This window comes from Bubalus kerabau, chromosome 22 (assembly GCF_029407905.1).
Source record: "Bubalus kerabau isolate K-KA32 ecotype Philippines breed swamp buffalo chromosome 22, PCC_UOA_SB_1v2, whole genome shotgun sequence".
Lineage (NCBI taxonomy): Eukaryota > Metazoa > Chordata > Mammalia > Artiodactyla > Bovidae > Bubalus > Bubalus kerabau.
The window spans coordinates 37,825,734-37,842,402 of NC_073645.1; the positions used below are offsets into that span (position 1 = coordinate 37,825,734).

Consider the following 16,669-nt stretch of genomic DNA (forward strand, 5'->3'; position numbering starts at 1 on the left):
GTCCAGGTTTCTCTTCTTAACTTACCAATCAGAAGTCACCGCTTCTGCACTGGGAAAGGAGGAGGGAGTGAGATGTGGGAAGAGAGGCCAGGAGTGTCAGTCTCATCAAAATCCTCCCACATGGAAACACGAAGAGTGGACAATATATGCTCTTTTACAGTCACTAAAAAAAAAAAAAAAAAAAAAAAAGAGTATGACTGAAAATAGCCTCTTCAAAATTGAAACAGCTTTGCCTAATAATTTTTCTTCCTATCTTTGCAGTTTCCTTGCTTGATGTGGAACTCAACTTGACATTAACCATATTTAACATGGCCAGAAATCTGAAAGTAAATTAAATGCTTAATTATGATATTTGGCCCACAGATACTCAAATATTTGAATTAGGCCTCTGAGGACCTAGAATAACTGTTGTCAAGTCCAATATAACTTATCCATTGATAAGTATTGACATACAATAACTAATGGATTGAGATGACGAAGTCTTTTTGAGATTGGTCTTAGTAACATTCTGCCTGAAGACACTGTTTTGTCCTGGCAACTGTTTGAAGTCTGGTTGAAGATGAAATTGGGAAAGATTAACAATGGGAATGGGGCTTTCCTGGTGGCTCAGTGGTAAAGAATCTGCCTGCAGTGCAGGAGATCTGGGTTCTATCCCTGGGTCGAGAAGATCCCCTCGAGAATGGAATGACTACCCAACTCACAGTATTCTGGCCCGGAGAATCCCTTAGACAGAGGAGCCTGGCGGGCTACAGTCCATACGGCTGCAAAGAGTTGGACATAACTGAGCGACTAACTCTCTCACTCAGCAATGGGCATACAGTATTTTGAAGGATCATAGAAAAGAGTTCTCTTTATTTGCTGGAGGGAGATGGTGATGGTCCTACCAGTGGCATTCAACCAGAAGTCAGTGATTTTCCACCCCAGATCCTGGGAGAATGAGGAATAAAAGCGCCTTCCTTCAAAACTAGGCTTGATAGCCAAGCAAGCACATACTGTGTGCTCTCACTGAGGTCAGTGTGTAGACATTTTAGTTAGTGTGTGCTGGTGGCCAGTCCAATTGGTATATGCAGCTTGGTTAGTGTACTTATATGGGGGAAAATATTAGCTAATAAAGTCAATACTGCTGTGGCCAGGATATGACTCATACAAATTAGTGATCTCCAAAGTGGGCTGATATCCAAGGTGACTTACTGGAGTGTGGGAAGAAAACATTAGGGCTTCTGTTACTATTATTTTTAATTTTGATTTCTTAAATTTATGCTTCATCGTCCATAATATTTAAATGGTCTATGTTTGTTAACATGTAAATATACGTCTAAGAGAAGGAAATGGCAACCCACTCCAGTAATCTTGCCTGGAGAGTCCCATGGACAGAGGAGCCTGGTGGGCTACTGTTCATGGGATTGCAGAGAGTCAGATACGATAAGCACACACATACATATATTATATTTATGTAGTAAAAAATATTCCTGATGAGAGAACATGATAATTAAAGTTTGGAGACTTCTACTGTAGTGGACAAAGTCATCTCACCTCAACTTTTATTAGGGATCAGGTGGACAGAGAGTGCAGACTTGGAGTGAAGATGCACAGCACACTGTAAAGAAAGCAGGAAGAAGTGCAGGCTCAGCACGGTGTAATACAATAAAGTATCACAGTGCAGAGGGGAAAAAATACCAATGAATATAATCTAGAGGTTCTCTTCATTTTATTTAAAAATAAGTCAATAAATATCAAGTAATATTTTAATTAAAAACACTATTTAATAAAAGACTTGCATGTGAAGTTGACTTCCAAAGGCAGCTCTGGGTAAAGACTATCCCTGGGTGGATCTGATATTTTCTCTCTATAGTGGTTATGCTGGCATTAAACCCATATACTTTGATAAGCAGGACTTATTGTTTCCTGTAATACTTTATAATATTAAAACAATTGCATTTTTCTTATTTTTAAAATGTCTTAATCAGATTTTGTATTCATGGCCAGGGTAGAGAAGAACACTTTAATTGATTTAATGGTAATTCTGTTTAATGTTTCTGCCGGTTTTTCTGCATTTAGTAGTGGCCATTCCTGTGTTATAAACATCGTGGTGTGCTTATTTGATTAAGGACTCTGGATTGAAGCGCTTCAGCTGGTGAGACATTGGCAAGGCAGATGGGCACGTGCAGGCATCTAGACAGAGATTGGCAAACTTTTTCTGTGAAGGGCCAGATAGTAGATATTTTAGGCTTTGTAGGCCAGATGGTCTCTGTTGCTACTACTCAACTGTTCTTGTACCATGTAAGCAGTCTTAGATATAAGTAAACAAATGGGTGTAGCTGTGTTCCAATAAAACTTCATTTACACAAACACACAATAGGCTACAGGTTTATGGAGCCCTGATCTAGATTAACCATATCAATATGGTTCTCAATTCAAGAACACAGTTGCTACAAATTAAGAGAGAAGTTAATTGCTTGAAACTTAGAATGCATTGTAGAAACAACATGAGAAACAGAAGCAGCCTATTTTACCTTTTATGTAGTTGAACTGTTGTTCAGTTGCTCCGTCGTATCCTACTCTGCGACACCATGGACTGCAGTGCACCAGGCTTTGCTGTCCTTCATCTCCTGAAGCTTGCTCAAACTCATGTCCATTGAGTCAGTGATGCCATCCAACCATCTCATCCTCTGTCATCCCCTTCTTCTCCTGCCTTCAGTCTTTCCCAGTACCAGGATCTTTTCTAATGAGTCAGCTCTTCACATCAGGTGGCCAAAGTGTTGGAGCTTCTGCTTTAGCATCAGTCCTTCCAGTGAATATTCAGGATTGATTTCCTTCAGGATTAACTGGTTTGATCTTCTTTCAGTTCAAGGGACTCTCAAGAGTCTTTTCCAACACCACAGTTCAAAAGCATCAATTCTTTGGCCCTCAGCTTTCTTTATGGTCCAACTCTCACATCCATACATGACTACCGGAGAAACCATAGCTTTGACTAGACGGACCTTTGTCGGCAAAATGATGTCTGTGCTATGGGCCTTGGTCCTGTAGTGTATGCTACCTAATTTTTAAAAATCTCAACCCATCTGGAATGTATAGACGTTAAGAGTAAGAGGTGAAGAAATAGATTGGAAACTAGGTGTTTGTGGTCAGAGTGTGACCTTGGAGCGCAAGACTTCTGAATTTTAGAAGAACAGTTCCAGGTTGTGAAGATGTCCAAAGTGTGTAATCGGAGTGCTTTGTTCAAGTGGCATAAAGATGAAGATTCTTTCAGCTGGAGAAGAGATCAGGAACTCCTTCATTATTGTGGAAGTGGTAGGAGTTTTCCTCCTTTTTCTCCTAACTCTTGATGATAAGAAAGGATTTTCCATCCCTTTTGTCTTGGTTTGTGTCAGCACCCCGCTTCTTTCTAATAGAGCGAAAATGGCAAAAAGGAAACCTCTTTGCAGTAAGTAGAGGTAAAGATAAGCTCTTGGTAGGTACTTTTGTTAGGGATGGGGATGAAGGTAGAGAAGAATTTCAGGTGAGTAGCGTTTTCTCTTGGAGAAAGCAATGGCACCCCACTCCAGTACTCTCGCCTGGAAAATCCATGGACGGAGGAGCCTGGTAGGCTACAGTCCATGGGGTCGCTACGAGTTGGACACGACTGAGTGACTTCACTTTCACTTTTCACTTTCATGCATTGGAGAAGGAAATGGCAACCCACTCCAGTGTTCTTGCCTGGAGAATCCCGGGGACAGGGGAGCCTGGTGGGCTGCCGTCTATGGGGTCGCACAGAGTCGGACACAACTGAGGTGACTTAGCAGCAGCAGCAGCAGCAGCAGCATTTTCTCTTAAGTCTGTGTAATTGTGCCTCTGAAGATGAAGAGGGTGGGACAGAGTAGGTAGGTTTCATGTGCTCTTGTGCAGCTGAGGTGGGGGAATATAACAGTTCTTTTGCATGACCTTTTATGGGTGGTAGGTAAGGGTTATAGTGGTAACTCCTACAGTATGTGTTTCTTTAGAGGAGGGAGAATATATTTTAAACTAAGGGGAAGAAGTTTCCGAACATAGCACAGGACTGGGTTAGTTTGAGTGGGTGGGTGATAGAGAAACAGAGAGGTTTTGGGGAAAGAAGTCCCAAGTAGCAGTAGATTTCCTCATATGCAGTTCAGGAGGGATATTCCTAACTAGGAAGTTAGAGTGCATGCATGCTTAGTTGCTAAGTCGTGTCCAACTCTTTGCAGAAGATAGATTATACTGTAGATAATAGTTGCAAAGGACTGTTGCTGAAGCTGAAGCTCCAATACTTCAGCCACCTGACTTGAAGAGCTGACTCATTGGTAAAGACCTTGATGCTAGGGAGGACTGGAGGTAAAAGGAGAAGAAGGTGACAGAGGATGAGATGGTTAGATAGCGTCACTGACTCAATGGACATGAATTTGAGCAAACTCTGGGAAACAGTGGAGGACCAAGGAGCCTGGGATGCTATAGTCCATGGGGTTGCAAAGAGTCGGACATGGCTTAACGACTGAATAGCAACAACAACAACAGCAGTTGCAAAGTTGCCTGTTCTTAAACTTCCAGATTTATTTTCTTACTTTTAATAAAAGAGCTGCACATTTCTTGACTATTAAGGTATTTTTTTGAATATGTTATACTTCTCTTCTTCCATTAGAGAAAAAATGGGAAAAGTGGCTGTGTACGGTCATGGAACAAATTAGGATTCCTTTAAAATTGACTCTCTGAGGCTCTAAACTGTTATCGAACAGGCATGATTTATGTCTGATAATTTGTATCATTAGGTTCAGCCCCAATTTGGGATTTTTGCAGTTTAAATTGTAGCAATATTTTGATTTTAAGGGTTTGTTACACTATCAGAAACTAGGGAGAAGGATTTCTTAATGGACCCCACTGATGGATCCAAGCCTTGTTTAAATCCAGAGGAAATTTTTATAGAGAATTTCCTCTTTTATTCACTTGATTTTTGAGAGAATGGAAATAATATATGACTTTGAAGTTGTGATAGTAAAATTTCTAAATATTTATTGATATTCTCTATTTGTCAAGACATCATTTTCCTGTTTCCATCTTTCATCAGCTGTTTGTCTTGATTTCCTTTAGCATTTTTGAGTATATTTAGAATACTTGATTTAAGTGTTTGTCTAACAAATACAATTTCTGTGTTTGTTCAAGAACAGTATCTGTTCATTTCTCCTGTGAATGGCTAAACTTTCGTCTTTCTTTATGCTTCGTGATTTATGTTGAGACTGGGCATTGGATTATTTTAACGTGATAACTCTAGAAATTGAGTTCTTCCCCCCTTTCAGGGTTTGTTTTACGTGGTTGTAGATGTGTATTTGTTCACTGACTTTTCTAAACTACTTTTTGTAATGACTGTACTCTTCATTGTGTATGGTTTCTAAAGTCGCTGTTCCTTAGTTTATGGTAAGCTAGTGTTTTGACATCGGAGAAGGCAATGGCACCCCACTCCAGTACTCTTGCCTGGAAAATCCCATGGACGGAGGAGCCTGGTAGGCTGCAGTCCATGGGGTCGCTAAGAGTCGGACACGACTGAGCGACTTCACTTTCACCTTTCACTTTCATGCATTGGAGAAGGAAATGGCAACCCACTCCAGTGTTCTTGCCTGGAGAATCCCAGGGACAGGGGAGCCTGGTGGGCTGCCGTCTTTGGGGTCGCACAGAGTCGGACATGACTGAAGCAACTTAGCAGCAGCAGCAGTGTTTTGACATAGATTTCCTAAAGTGTCCAACATCAAGAAAAAATAAAGAACTCTCTTGCTGTGTACAGATGAACTCTGTTTGGACACTCCTGCAGTGCTTGGCCAGGTGGTTTATGACTCTGCCTTAGCCTTCACTTCCTTCTTGCTCTGAGTCTAAAAATCAGCCAGAGGTGGAAGTGTAGAGTCTCTTCAAGTCTTTTCTGAGCTTGCAGTATAAGAAAGTCTCCCTGAGCATGCATGTGGCTTCCCAAATTCCCAAGTCAAATAATTGGTTTTGAAATTTTTAATATATATGTTTAGAGCTATAAATTTCTTTCTGAATAGTGATTGAGCTTCATCTTATAAATTTTGATATGATGTGGTTTTAGTGTTAGCAATTAATTATTTTTTTTGTAATTGTCCTTGAGACTTACTAGTCTGTTTAACTGCCAAACATTTGGGGATTTTAAATTTATTTGTTTTTGGTCACTATATATATATATACAGCTGCCAGTAATTACATGGCTTTTGAATGCATGGTTCCTATAGCCAGCTGTCATTGATTTAATCATTTCTGCTGTTACTTGTTTGTGACTTAAGAACAAGTATAGGCATGCTGCTGCTGCTAAGTCGCTTCAGTTGTGTCTGACTCTGTGCAACCCCATAGACGGCAGCCCACCAGGCTCTGCCATCCTTGGGATTCTCCAGGCAAGAACACTGGAGTGGGTTGCCATTTCCTTCTCCAATGCATGAAAGTAAAAATGAAGTCACTCAGTCGTGTCTGACTCTTCACAACCCTGTGGACTATAGCCCACTAGGCTCCTCCATCCATGGGATTTTCCAGGCAAGAGTACTGGAGTGGGTTGCCATTGCCTTCTCTGAAGTATAGGCATACCTCAGAGATATTGTGGGCTCTGTTCCAGACTACCACAATAAAGCCAATATTGCAGTAAAGCAAGTCACATGAAAATTTTGGTTTCTAAAACCAAAGTTGAGCACATGCAGTATATTTGGGAGATTTAGGGACACTGATACAAGTGATGCAAGACGAGAGAAGAAGCTAGTAAAAAAGGTATATTAGCAAGTCAGGTGCCACATTGGGTGACTGGAGCCAAATCCCACAAGGAAGTGCACTTCATTATTATGCCAGCAAAGAGGTAAGGAAGCCTGGAGTTTTTCCAGGTCATTCAGTGGCCAAGGCCCACTCTGGGAGGATGTTGATTCACAGGCACTTTCAGCCCACCACAGGCACAGGAAGAGTGGGTTTTAGTAGATAGAGGGAGCCCTTCAATATAGATGCAGGTGCTGCCGTCTATAGGGTCGCACAGAGTCGGACACGACTGCTGTGACTTAGCAGCAGCAGCTGGCCTGGAAAAGACAGACTCGAGTGTATGGAAATGATAAGAGAATATGGTTAATGCTGACACTGTTGGCTACTATGTATGATATGTCTATTTTCAGCTATGTAAGATAATTTCAGATTACTTTGTAAAGTTATTGTACTGATTTATTCTGTGAGAATTCTTTATATCCACATCCTTGCCAGTATTTGGTATTATTAATCTTTCTAATTTTAGCCATCCTGTTTGGTGCATAGTGGTATGCTATTGTGATTTAAATTTGCATACCCTTTATTATTGTTGGTTTGTTTGGGTCCCGATGGCTCAGTGGGTAAAGAATCTGCCTGCCATGCAGGAGACAAAGGAAATGTGGGTTCCATCCCTGGGATGGGAAGATACCCTGGAGGAGGAAATGGCAACCCACTCCAGTATTCTTGCCTGGAAAATCCCATGGACAGAGGCGCCTGGAGGGCTTCAGTCCATGGGTCGCAAAGAGTCAAACATGACTGAGCGACCAACACTAACTAACTTGGGTCCAATCAGGAAAGAGAATCACAGAGTAATTTTAGTAGGAAAAGCTTAATATAAAGGATTATAGACTGTAACACAGATTGGAGCAATGAGAAATTGGCTGCTGTTGTTCAGTGACTCAGTCGTGTCTGATTCTTCGTGATCCCATGGACTGCAGCACGCCAGGCTTCTCTGTCCTTCACTATCTCTTGGAGTTTGCTCAAACTCATGTCCATTGAGTCTGTGATGCCATCCAACCATCTCATCCTCTATCATCCCCTTCTCCTCTTGCCCTCAATCTTTCCCAGCATCAGGGTCTTTTCCAAGAAATAAAGAGAACTCTGCAGGATATGGAAATAGTAAGATACAAGGATCAGTGCCTACCACGTTATGTCTGAGATAGAGCACATAAGTGAGAGTCCCTGGAACCTGGCCTGAGATCCAGACCTTTTTGGGAGAGCAAACTTGGCTTATTGTTTGGCTGAAAAGTCACTGGAAAGCTCTACCTGTGAAACTTGCTTGACATTTGCCCTTTGTACCTTGCTGTGGTTACTTATAGGATGCTGGGGAAAGCTTTTCACGGAGTGGTGTCTCCCTGGAGGTGCTCCTCTGCAGAACTACCTGAGGGGAAGTGCTGGGGGTCCTGTTGGTGGCTGGGTGCTGGTGGCCATCGGGCACTGTAGGAGCCCAGTGCTGCAGAAGCCGGCAAGGTGCAGGAGCTTGTTGTGTGAGTACATTGGAACCTAGGAGGCAGATCTCTTTCCTTCTGCAGTCTCCAATGTGCTCTGTTGAGAAAGCCTGCAGGCTTAGAATCCTGCCATCTGGAAAAAAAAATTGTTCAAAGGGCCTAGATCCATTTTCAGAGTAGGCAAAATTTTGAAGTGGGAGTCAATGGATAACTGATACAGTCTGCCCTTTAATTAGCTTCTTCTGTATGCATCCTTCTAAACACATATGAAGTCCCCAACAACCAACAAAGCTGTGTTTCTACCTAAGAATATATACTTTTTCTAAGTGAAGAAGTTCTCATCTTTTGTCCAAAACAAGGAAACAGTTTCCAGAGTCATTGTATCCATCACTGGTTGTATTACTTGCTCTTCATATTCAGTCATAGGCACACATTAACTAAAGTCTAAATTGTAAAGTTAACTTACAGCAACTTGTAAATAAAAATATAGAGGAGAGAGAAGATGTGGGGGTGTGTGTATCAAATAGACACTATTCAAAGCTGTTAGGATACTTAATGTGTTTAATTCAGTTCAGTCACTTAGTCATGTCTGACTCTTTGCGACCCCATGGACTGCAGCATGCCACGCTTTCCTGTCCATCACCAACTCCTGGAGCTTGCTCAAACTTATGTCCATAGAGTCAGTGATGCCATTCAGCCATCTCATCCTCTGTCATCCCTTTCTCCTCCTGCCTTCAGTCTTTCCCAGCATCAGGGTCTGTTTCAGTGAGTCACTTCTTCGCATCAGGTGGCCAAAGTATTGGAGGGAGTTTCAGCTTCAGCGTCAGTCCTTCCAGTGAATATTCAGGACTGATTTCCTTTAGGATGGAAACCTTTAGGATCGAACCTTTAGGATGGTTCCATCTCTTTGCAGTCCAAGGGACTCTCAAGAGTCTTCTTCAACACCATAGTTCAAAAGCATCAATTCTTCAGCACTCAGCTTTCTTTATGGTCCAACTCTTACATCCATACATGACTACTGGAAAACCCATAGCTTTGACTAGACGGACTTTCGTTGGCAAAGTAATGTCTCTGCTTTTTAATATGCAGTCTAGGTTGGTCATAGCTTTTCTTCCAAGGAGCAAGCACCTTTTAATTTCATGGCTGCTTTCACCATGTGCAGTGATTTTGGAGCCCCCCAAGATAAAGTCTCTCACTGTTTCCATTATTTCCCCATCTATTTGCCATGAAGTGATGGGACCAGATGCCATGATCTTAGTTTTCGGAATGTTGAGCTTTAAGCCAGATTTTTCACTCTCCTCTTTTACTTTCATCAGGAACATGTTTAGTTCTTCTTTACTTTCTGCCATAAGGGAGATGTCATCTGCATATCTGAGGTTATTAATATTTTTCCCAGCAGTCTTGATTCCAGCTTGTGCTTCACCCAGCCCAGCATTTCGCATGATGTACTCTGCATATAAGTTAAATAAGCAGGGTGACAATATACAGCCTTGACGTACTCCTTTTCCTATTTGGAACCAGTCTGTTGTTCCATGTCCAGTTCTAACTGTTGCTTCTTTATCTGCATACAGATTTCTCAGGACGCAGGGCAGGTGGTCTGATATTCCTGTCTCTTTAAGAATTTTACACAGTTTGTTGTGATCCACATAGTCAAAGACTTTGGCGTAGTCAATAAAGCAGAAGTAGATGTTTTTCTGGAACTCTCTTGCTTTTTCTGTGATCCAACAGATGTTGGCAATTTGATTTCTGATTCCTCTGCCTTTTTAAAATCCAGCTTGAACATCTGGAAGTTCACGATTCATGTACTGTTGAAGCCTAGCTTGGAGAATTTTGAGCATTACTTTGGTAGTGTGTGAGATGAGTGCCATTGTGCAGTAGTTTGAGCATTCTTTGGCATTGCCTTTCTTTGGAGTTGAAATGAAAACTGACCTTTTCGAGTCCTGTGGCCACTGCTGAGTTTTCCAAATTTGCTGGCCTGTTGAGTGCAGCACTTTCACAGCATCATCTTTTAGGATTTGAAATAGCTCAACTCGAATTCTATGACCTCCACTAGCTTTGTTCGTAGTGCTGCTTCCTAAGGCCCACTTGACTTCCCATTCCAGGATGTCTGGCTCTAGGTGAGTGATCACACCCTCATGGTTATCTGGGTTTAATGTGTTATTTAATGTGTTAAAAGACCATAATTGATGTATATTATTTTGTTCTTCCAGTCCCCATTCCATATTTCTCCTGCCCTTGGCTAGGATTTCATCTTCTCGGAGTTTTGCTGGTTGGAGTGACTCACACTCAATGGGTTGAACCCTCAATCATCCTGCTGTAGTCTGGATATTTTCTTATGGACCTGTCTTCTAGATTGCTCATCCTATTTCAGCTGTGTTTAATATATTTAATGCAATGAACATGAACTTGGGCAAGCTCCAGGAGATGGTGAGGGACAGGAAGGCCTGGTGTGCTGCAGTCCATGGGGTCACAAAGAGTTGGACATGACTGGACGACTGAACAACAATAATAGCAACAACATCAACAATGTGTTGTTAAAACTGTCCATAAGATTCTTAATTTTGATTAATATAGTTTTCATAATTAGAATTTCCATTAGTTTTCAAACATACTGTTATTTTTTATGGCTTCAATTAACTGCCAAAATTTTAAATCTTGTCTGTTGTCTTTTTGAACTTAGTAAATCATGTTTATTATGTAGGGCACATCTGATAATCTCCACATATTGGGAATTCTTCAGATCTCTTTCTGAAGCTATTCTGTTGGTTGTTATTTTGTTGTCTTCTATCTTCATATACCTGATTATCTTTGATTATGCTGCTGCTGCTGCTGCTAAGTCGCTTCAGTCGTGTCCGACTCTGTGTGACCCCATAGACGGCAGCCCACCAGGCTCCCCTGTCCCTGGGATTCTCCAGGCAAGAACACTGGAGTGGGTTGCCATTTCCTTCTGCAATGCATGAAAGTGAAAAGTGAAAGTGAAGTCGCTCAGTCGTGTCCGACTCCTAGCGACCCATGGACTGCAGCCTACCAGGCCCCTCCATCCATGGGATTTTCCAGGCAAGAGTACTGGAGTGGGTTGCCATTGCCTTCTCCGGCTGCTGACCTAACAAGTGACAATTTTATTTATAAAATGGGCCTAACAGTCTACAACTTCACTTAAGAATAAGTAAAAGAACAAACATGAACTTGTCTGGAGACAAGAAATATACACTAGATACATTTAAAACGATATAAATTCTCATGTACCTGTCATCTTTCCTTGGGTACACTTATCTAACTGCTTTTACTGGTGTCCTTGGGTACACTAGCTGTATATATAAGATTTATATGAAAATGGAAAACACCAAACAAGTCAAGTAGTTGCTTTGGGGGCAAAGTTGATGAGATCTTTATGATGAAAATAACCTTACAATATATTTCTGTTAGATTCCCATGAAATGCTTATAGTAGACATCTTATTTGAAAAATTACTGCTGGGAATAAGTTGAGGACTGGGATCATGTTATCTTTTTATAGAGAACGTTTTTGTATCTTCTGTTAGGAGACTTGGCCTAATACACTGTGGCCTATAGCCCACCAGGCTCCTCTGTCCACAGGGTTTTCCAGGCAAGAATACTGAAATGGGTTGCCATTTCCTTCTCCAAATAGTAGTTCTAGTCTCACCTTAAGCCGGTGGTAGGTCTCGGAGTTTTCTGCCATCCCGATGACTTGTAGCTGGGTTGCAGTCCATGCAGATTTCGTTTCTGGTTCATCTTCACCCTTGTAGCAAATCATCATGTCCTAGATCAGAGTGCCATGCTGTTTATTCGAGCCCCTACTTTTGTAGGTTATTGCCTCCAACTTTTGTCCCCTTCCCTCCTTGAGGCTGCTGAAAGCACTCTCTGCCTTTTGGCAGTCTCTAATAAATAGATGAAATTCTCCATAGCAAAAGTCACTCTGGATGCCCAGTTCTTAAAGAATTTGCAACTTCTGGATCTTAGCTTAGTAGATCTTAACCATTCTGTTACTTATAAGATTTAAAAATTGTTCTTTTAGCTTTTTCAGTTATCTTCAGTGGAAGTTTGTTTGAATTACTTCATCTGGAGCTATTATTGGAAGTGACAAATCAGGACAAGTTATTTAACCTGTTATTAAAAATGTACTTCAGTTTTCTTATCTGTAGTATGGGATTAATAATGTTTACTATCTCGTGGAGTTTTTGAGATTTTTAAGTGAGGTAAAATTGTGTGCTTCGGAGAAGGCAGTGGCACCCCACTCCAGTACTCTTGCCTGGAAAGTCCCATGGACCGAGGAGCCTAGTAGGCTGCATTCCATGGGGTCGCTAGGAGTCGGACATGACTGAGCGACTTCATTTTCACTTTTCACTTTCATGCATTGGAGAAGGAAATGGCAACCCACTCCAGTGTTCTTGCCTGGAGAATCCCAGGGACGGGAGAGCCTGATGGGCTGCCGTCTATGGGGTCACACAGAGTCGGACACGACTGAATTGACCTCGCAACAGCAGCAGCATTGTGTGCTTACAGTAACACCTGATACATAGGAAATTTAGTGTTAGATTAATTTGAGAACCCTGGAGTTTTCCAAGCATGAATTAGCCCCTTTTTTTGCCCAAAGTAATTTTCAGGGATTCTGAAAGATTTATAAGTAACATTTATATTAATTGATCTTTATGTCAATGCTGGTTTAGGTAAATGAAGCTTTTTTCCCCCGTAATGTTTTTAATACTCACTGCTATAAGGAGAATTTAATATTGCCTTAAACTAGATAATGACCCTGGTATCTTTGTGTACATGTATATATATGTGTGTGTGTATATCTATATGTGAATGTATAAAGACCAATAAGCCCCAGGGTGTGTTTCTGTGTTGTGTGTGCGCGAGCTAAGTCGATTTAGTCATGTCCAACTCTTTGCCACCCTGTGGACTGTAGCCTGCCAGGCTCCTCTGTCCATGGGATTCTCAAGGCAAGAATACTAGAGTGGTGCCATGCCTTCCTCCAGGGGATCTTCCCTACCCAGGAATCAAATCTGCGTCTCTTATGTCTTCTGCAGTGGCAGGAGGGTTCTTTACCACTAGCGCCACGTGGGAAGCCTGTGTGTGTGTGTGTGCCTATATAAATATATAAAGGCTAAATGGAAAGATATCTTAATTATTTAAAACATTGTCTTTTCTTTATAAAATAAATGGACTGGAGCTAAGAACAACATGAAGTAGAATTGGGTTATTCTTTAAATATTTTAAAAGTCTGAAAATCTGAAGCTTTTCTAATTATCTTTTTCTTTTTTGTGTTTAAAATAGTGGATAATTAAAAACCCCTTGATTTACCCTATTTTTAAAATTGAGTTCTTGGACTAGGTAGAAAGTAGGCAAAAGAAAATGATATAAAAACAGGTAGCTGAATTCAGTCAAGTCTGGTGATAGCTACTTTGCAATCCTGCTGCATGAAAACAAATAGAGCTAACAGTGTAACCTCCCCCCAAAGCGCTAGGTACATATACTGTTTCTCTGCTCCATAGATCTGCATCTTTCAAATGCATTTGATCTTTCTTTTGCCTCCATCTAATTTTTGTGCAGAGGAAGTGTTACTGAATTCATTTTGCATCAGCATGGAACCCATCTGTATAATGTTCAGTCTTTCAGTGTGTTTCTCCAGTTTGTAAAATGCAACAATCATATAAAAACTTAAAGAAATTAAAAAAACAAGTTTTTTTTGAGATTTAGAGAGATAAATGGCAATTTGAAAATTTTCTTAAGTTGTAAACAAGTTCTCCTTTTTGGAAGCTTGGATTAGTGTCTTTAAATGTTTTATGCTATTATAGGTATTCATTTTTGTGATTTTGTTTTCTAGGTTAACAGAACCTTCTGGATATTTAACAGATGGTCCAATTAACTATAAATATAAAACTAAATGTACATGGCTAATTGAAGGCTAGTAAGTATACAATTTGGGTTAAATTAATTTATTCTGCAGTGATAAATGCTTACCAATATAGAACATTATAAAGGTATAACAGCTTAAAAGTTACATATTCTGTTGCTTATTGTTGGAAAACATTATTCATTATATTTTAAAATGGGATTTATAAATTTTAGATATCATGTTTACTATAAATTACAATACCCTTGTGACGGTAGTTTAATTTTTGCATATATTTTATTTTTAAGTTCTGTCACTATGGCATTAAATAAAGTATGCATTTTTGGCTTATTTTAAATAGCTTGTTTTAGAATTTGAAGACTCCATAGAAAGTATAAAAATATTCCATGCTGAATTATGCCATTTGTTCATACTGTTCATCATCTTAGTTCTAAGGGTGTTAAAAAAGAACATTTTGTAAAAGAGTTAATTGTCGTTTTAGAGGCATTTTTCAATAATTAGGGTTGTGACTGAATTTATCTATTTAAACATATGAATGAATCATAGATGAATTGATATTAGTTATTTTTTAACTGTTTTATGATTTTTAAAGAGTCTGTAAAACTGGGTATTTGTTGTTGTTGTTACTTTAAAAGCTTTTTTAAACTTTAGAGTTATTAATTCCCTGTGAACCTATGGTCTCCTTTATTTGTTAACAAATGGCAGTGTATCATACTGAGATGTTTTGATTAAATTTGAAGACCTTATTAGTACCTGTAGTTAAAGGTTGATAGAAATACGAATAGTCTTGAGTGCTGAATTTAAAAATCAACTTTAGTTAAGTACAATTTGAATATATATTAAGTGTACATGTCAATAAAGTTTCAGTGAAGTTTACAGTTTATGTATCTCTACCTTAAGACATAGAACATTTCCTGTTGATTAAATTTTTAGAAAAGGATGATGCATGCCTATGGCTGGTTAATAGATTTTGAAGTTGTATGTCTTTTTACAAATTGCATATGACTGCTTATCAATCTTTTATACTGATGACTTAGGGATTTGTAGCTAAATTTCTGTAAATAGATTTTTAATAAAATATTGTAAGATTTCTTCAGATCATGCTTTACATATTACATATTAATTTTTAAATATTTTAATTTTTTTCAGTCCAAATGCAGTGTTAAGATTAAGATTCAATCATTTTGCTACAGAATGTAGCTGGGATCATATGTATGTCTATGATGGAGATTCAATATATGCACCTTTAATAGCTGTACTTAGGTGAGTAGTTTTGTTTAATTGGTGAACTTATAGTCAGTTGTAGAAAAGTAACTGTATAGTTTATTAATTTAAAATATATACTCATCTGTACTTCAAAAATAAATTTAGCATAGATATTGGTGGCTAAATTTCAAAGCTGGTATAAGACTGTTGATACTATGTCAACTTAGGTGTATGTATAATAATGTAAACATTGATATAACAAAGATAAATAAGTACTGTCTCAGAAATATAGATTCATATTTTTATTTTTTATGTTTTTAATTAATGTTTGTATAGTATGTATTTTTACCCTTTTACTTTCAACTATATCATTATAAACAGTATAAGTTTCTTGTCAACAGTGCATAGTTGGGTCATGTTTTTGTGTGTGTGTGTTTTTTTTTTTTAACTTTGTGTATGTTTTCAGAACTGCCTATATGGATAGGTTAACGTGAGTTCTAACTGACAAAGAAATTAATAGATGTGTGTTTTTTTTTTAAGAAAATTAAAATTTATTTTTTCTGGCTTTATTGAGATATAATTGACATACTGTGTTAGTTTAAATTTATAACATGATTATATATATATATATATGAGCACACAATTATATAGTGTGTGTGTTCAGTTGCTCCATCTTGTCTTTTTGTGACCCCATGGACTGTAGCCTGCCAGGCTCCTCTGTCCATGGAATTTTCCAGGTAAGTATACTGGAGTGAGTTGCCATTTCCTTCTCTGGGAATAGACATGTATTTTATAGTTGTTTTTAATTTTAGAGAAATTATAAATTTTAAATTCTGTAAAAAAAGATTACGTTATATTTTATGTAGTGGTTTAATAAAGGTGTTTGTATTAGTTCTCATAGTTTGGAAATTTTGGTTGCTTCAAAATATATTATTGTTAGTCAGATGGTCAGACTTAATTTAAAAATTTTAAAATCACAGCATTTTCAGGATCAATTTAAAAATCTTTTATGTGTGTATGTACATTATTATGAAATGTTTTATGAACAGAAGAAAACATATTAGAAAAAATTTTGAGCATATAGTATAGGTTTTGTGTACAATTTAACTAGCATGATTGTTGAGTTATTCATTACACTATTCCTTACTTCTGTTGTTAACACAGTATCTCTTTAAAAAAAAATAATTTTATTTATTGATTCTTTTGTCTGTGCTGGGTCTTCACTGCTGTAGAAGCTGCTCTCTATTTGTGTGCATGGGCTTCTCATTGTGGTGCCTTCTCATGTTGCAGAGCGTGGGCTCTTGGGTGTGCAGGCTTCAGCAGCTGCAGCTCATGGGCTCAGTACTTTCGGTTCCTGGGCTCTCAAGCAC

The 16,669-nt window shown here is 39.0% G+C and overlaps 1 protein-coding gene across 1 annotated transcript in view; it reads left to right on the forward strand.

The window, feature by feature from the left end:
• ATRNL1 (attractin like 1) overlaps positions 1-16,669 on the forward strand; it is an 802,696-nt gene that overhangs the window by 22,746 nt on the left and 763,281 nt on the right. Inside the window, exons 2-3 of the mRNA XM_055559801.1 lie at positions 14,064-14,147; positions 15,243-15,356. Of these exons, the coding sequence (XP_055415776.1) occupies positions 14,064-14,147; positions 15,243-15,356 (198 nt within the window). The remainder of the gene's footprint in view (positions 1-14,063; positions 14,148-15,242; positions 15,357-16,669) is intronic.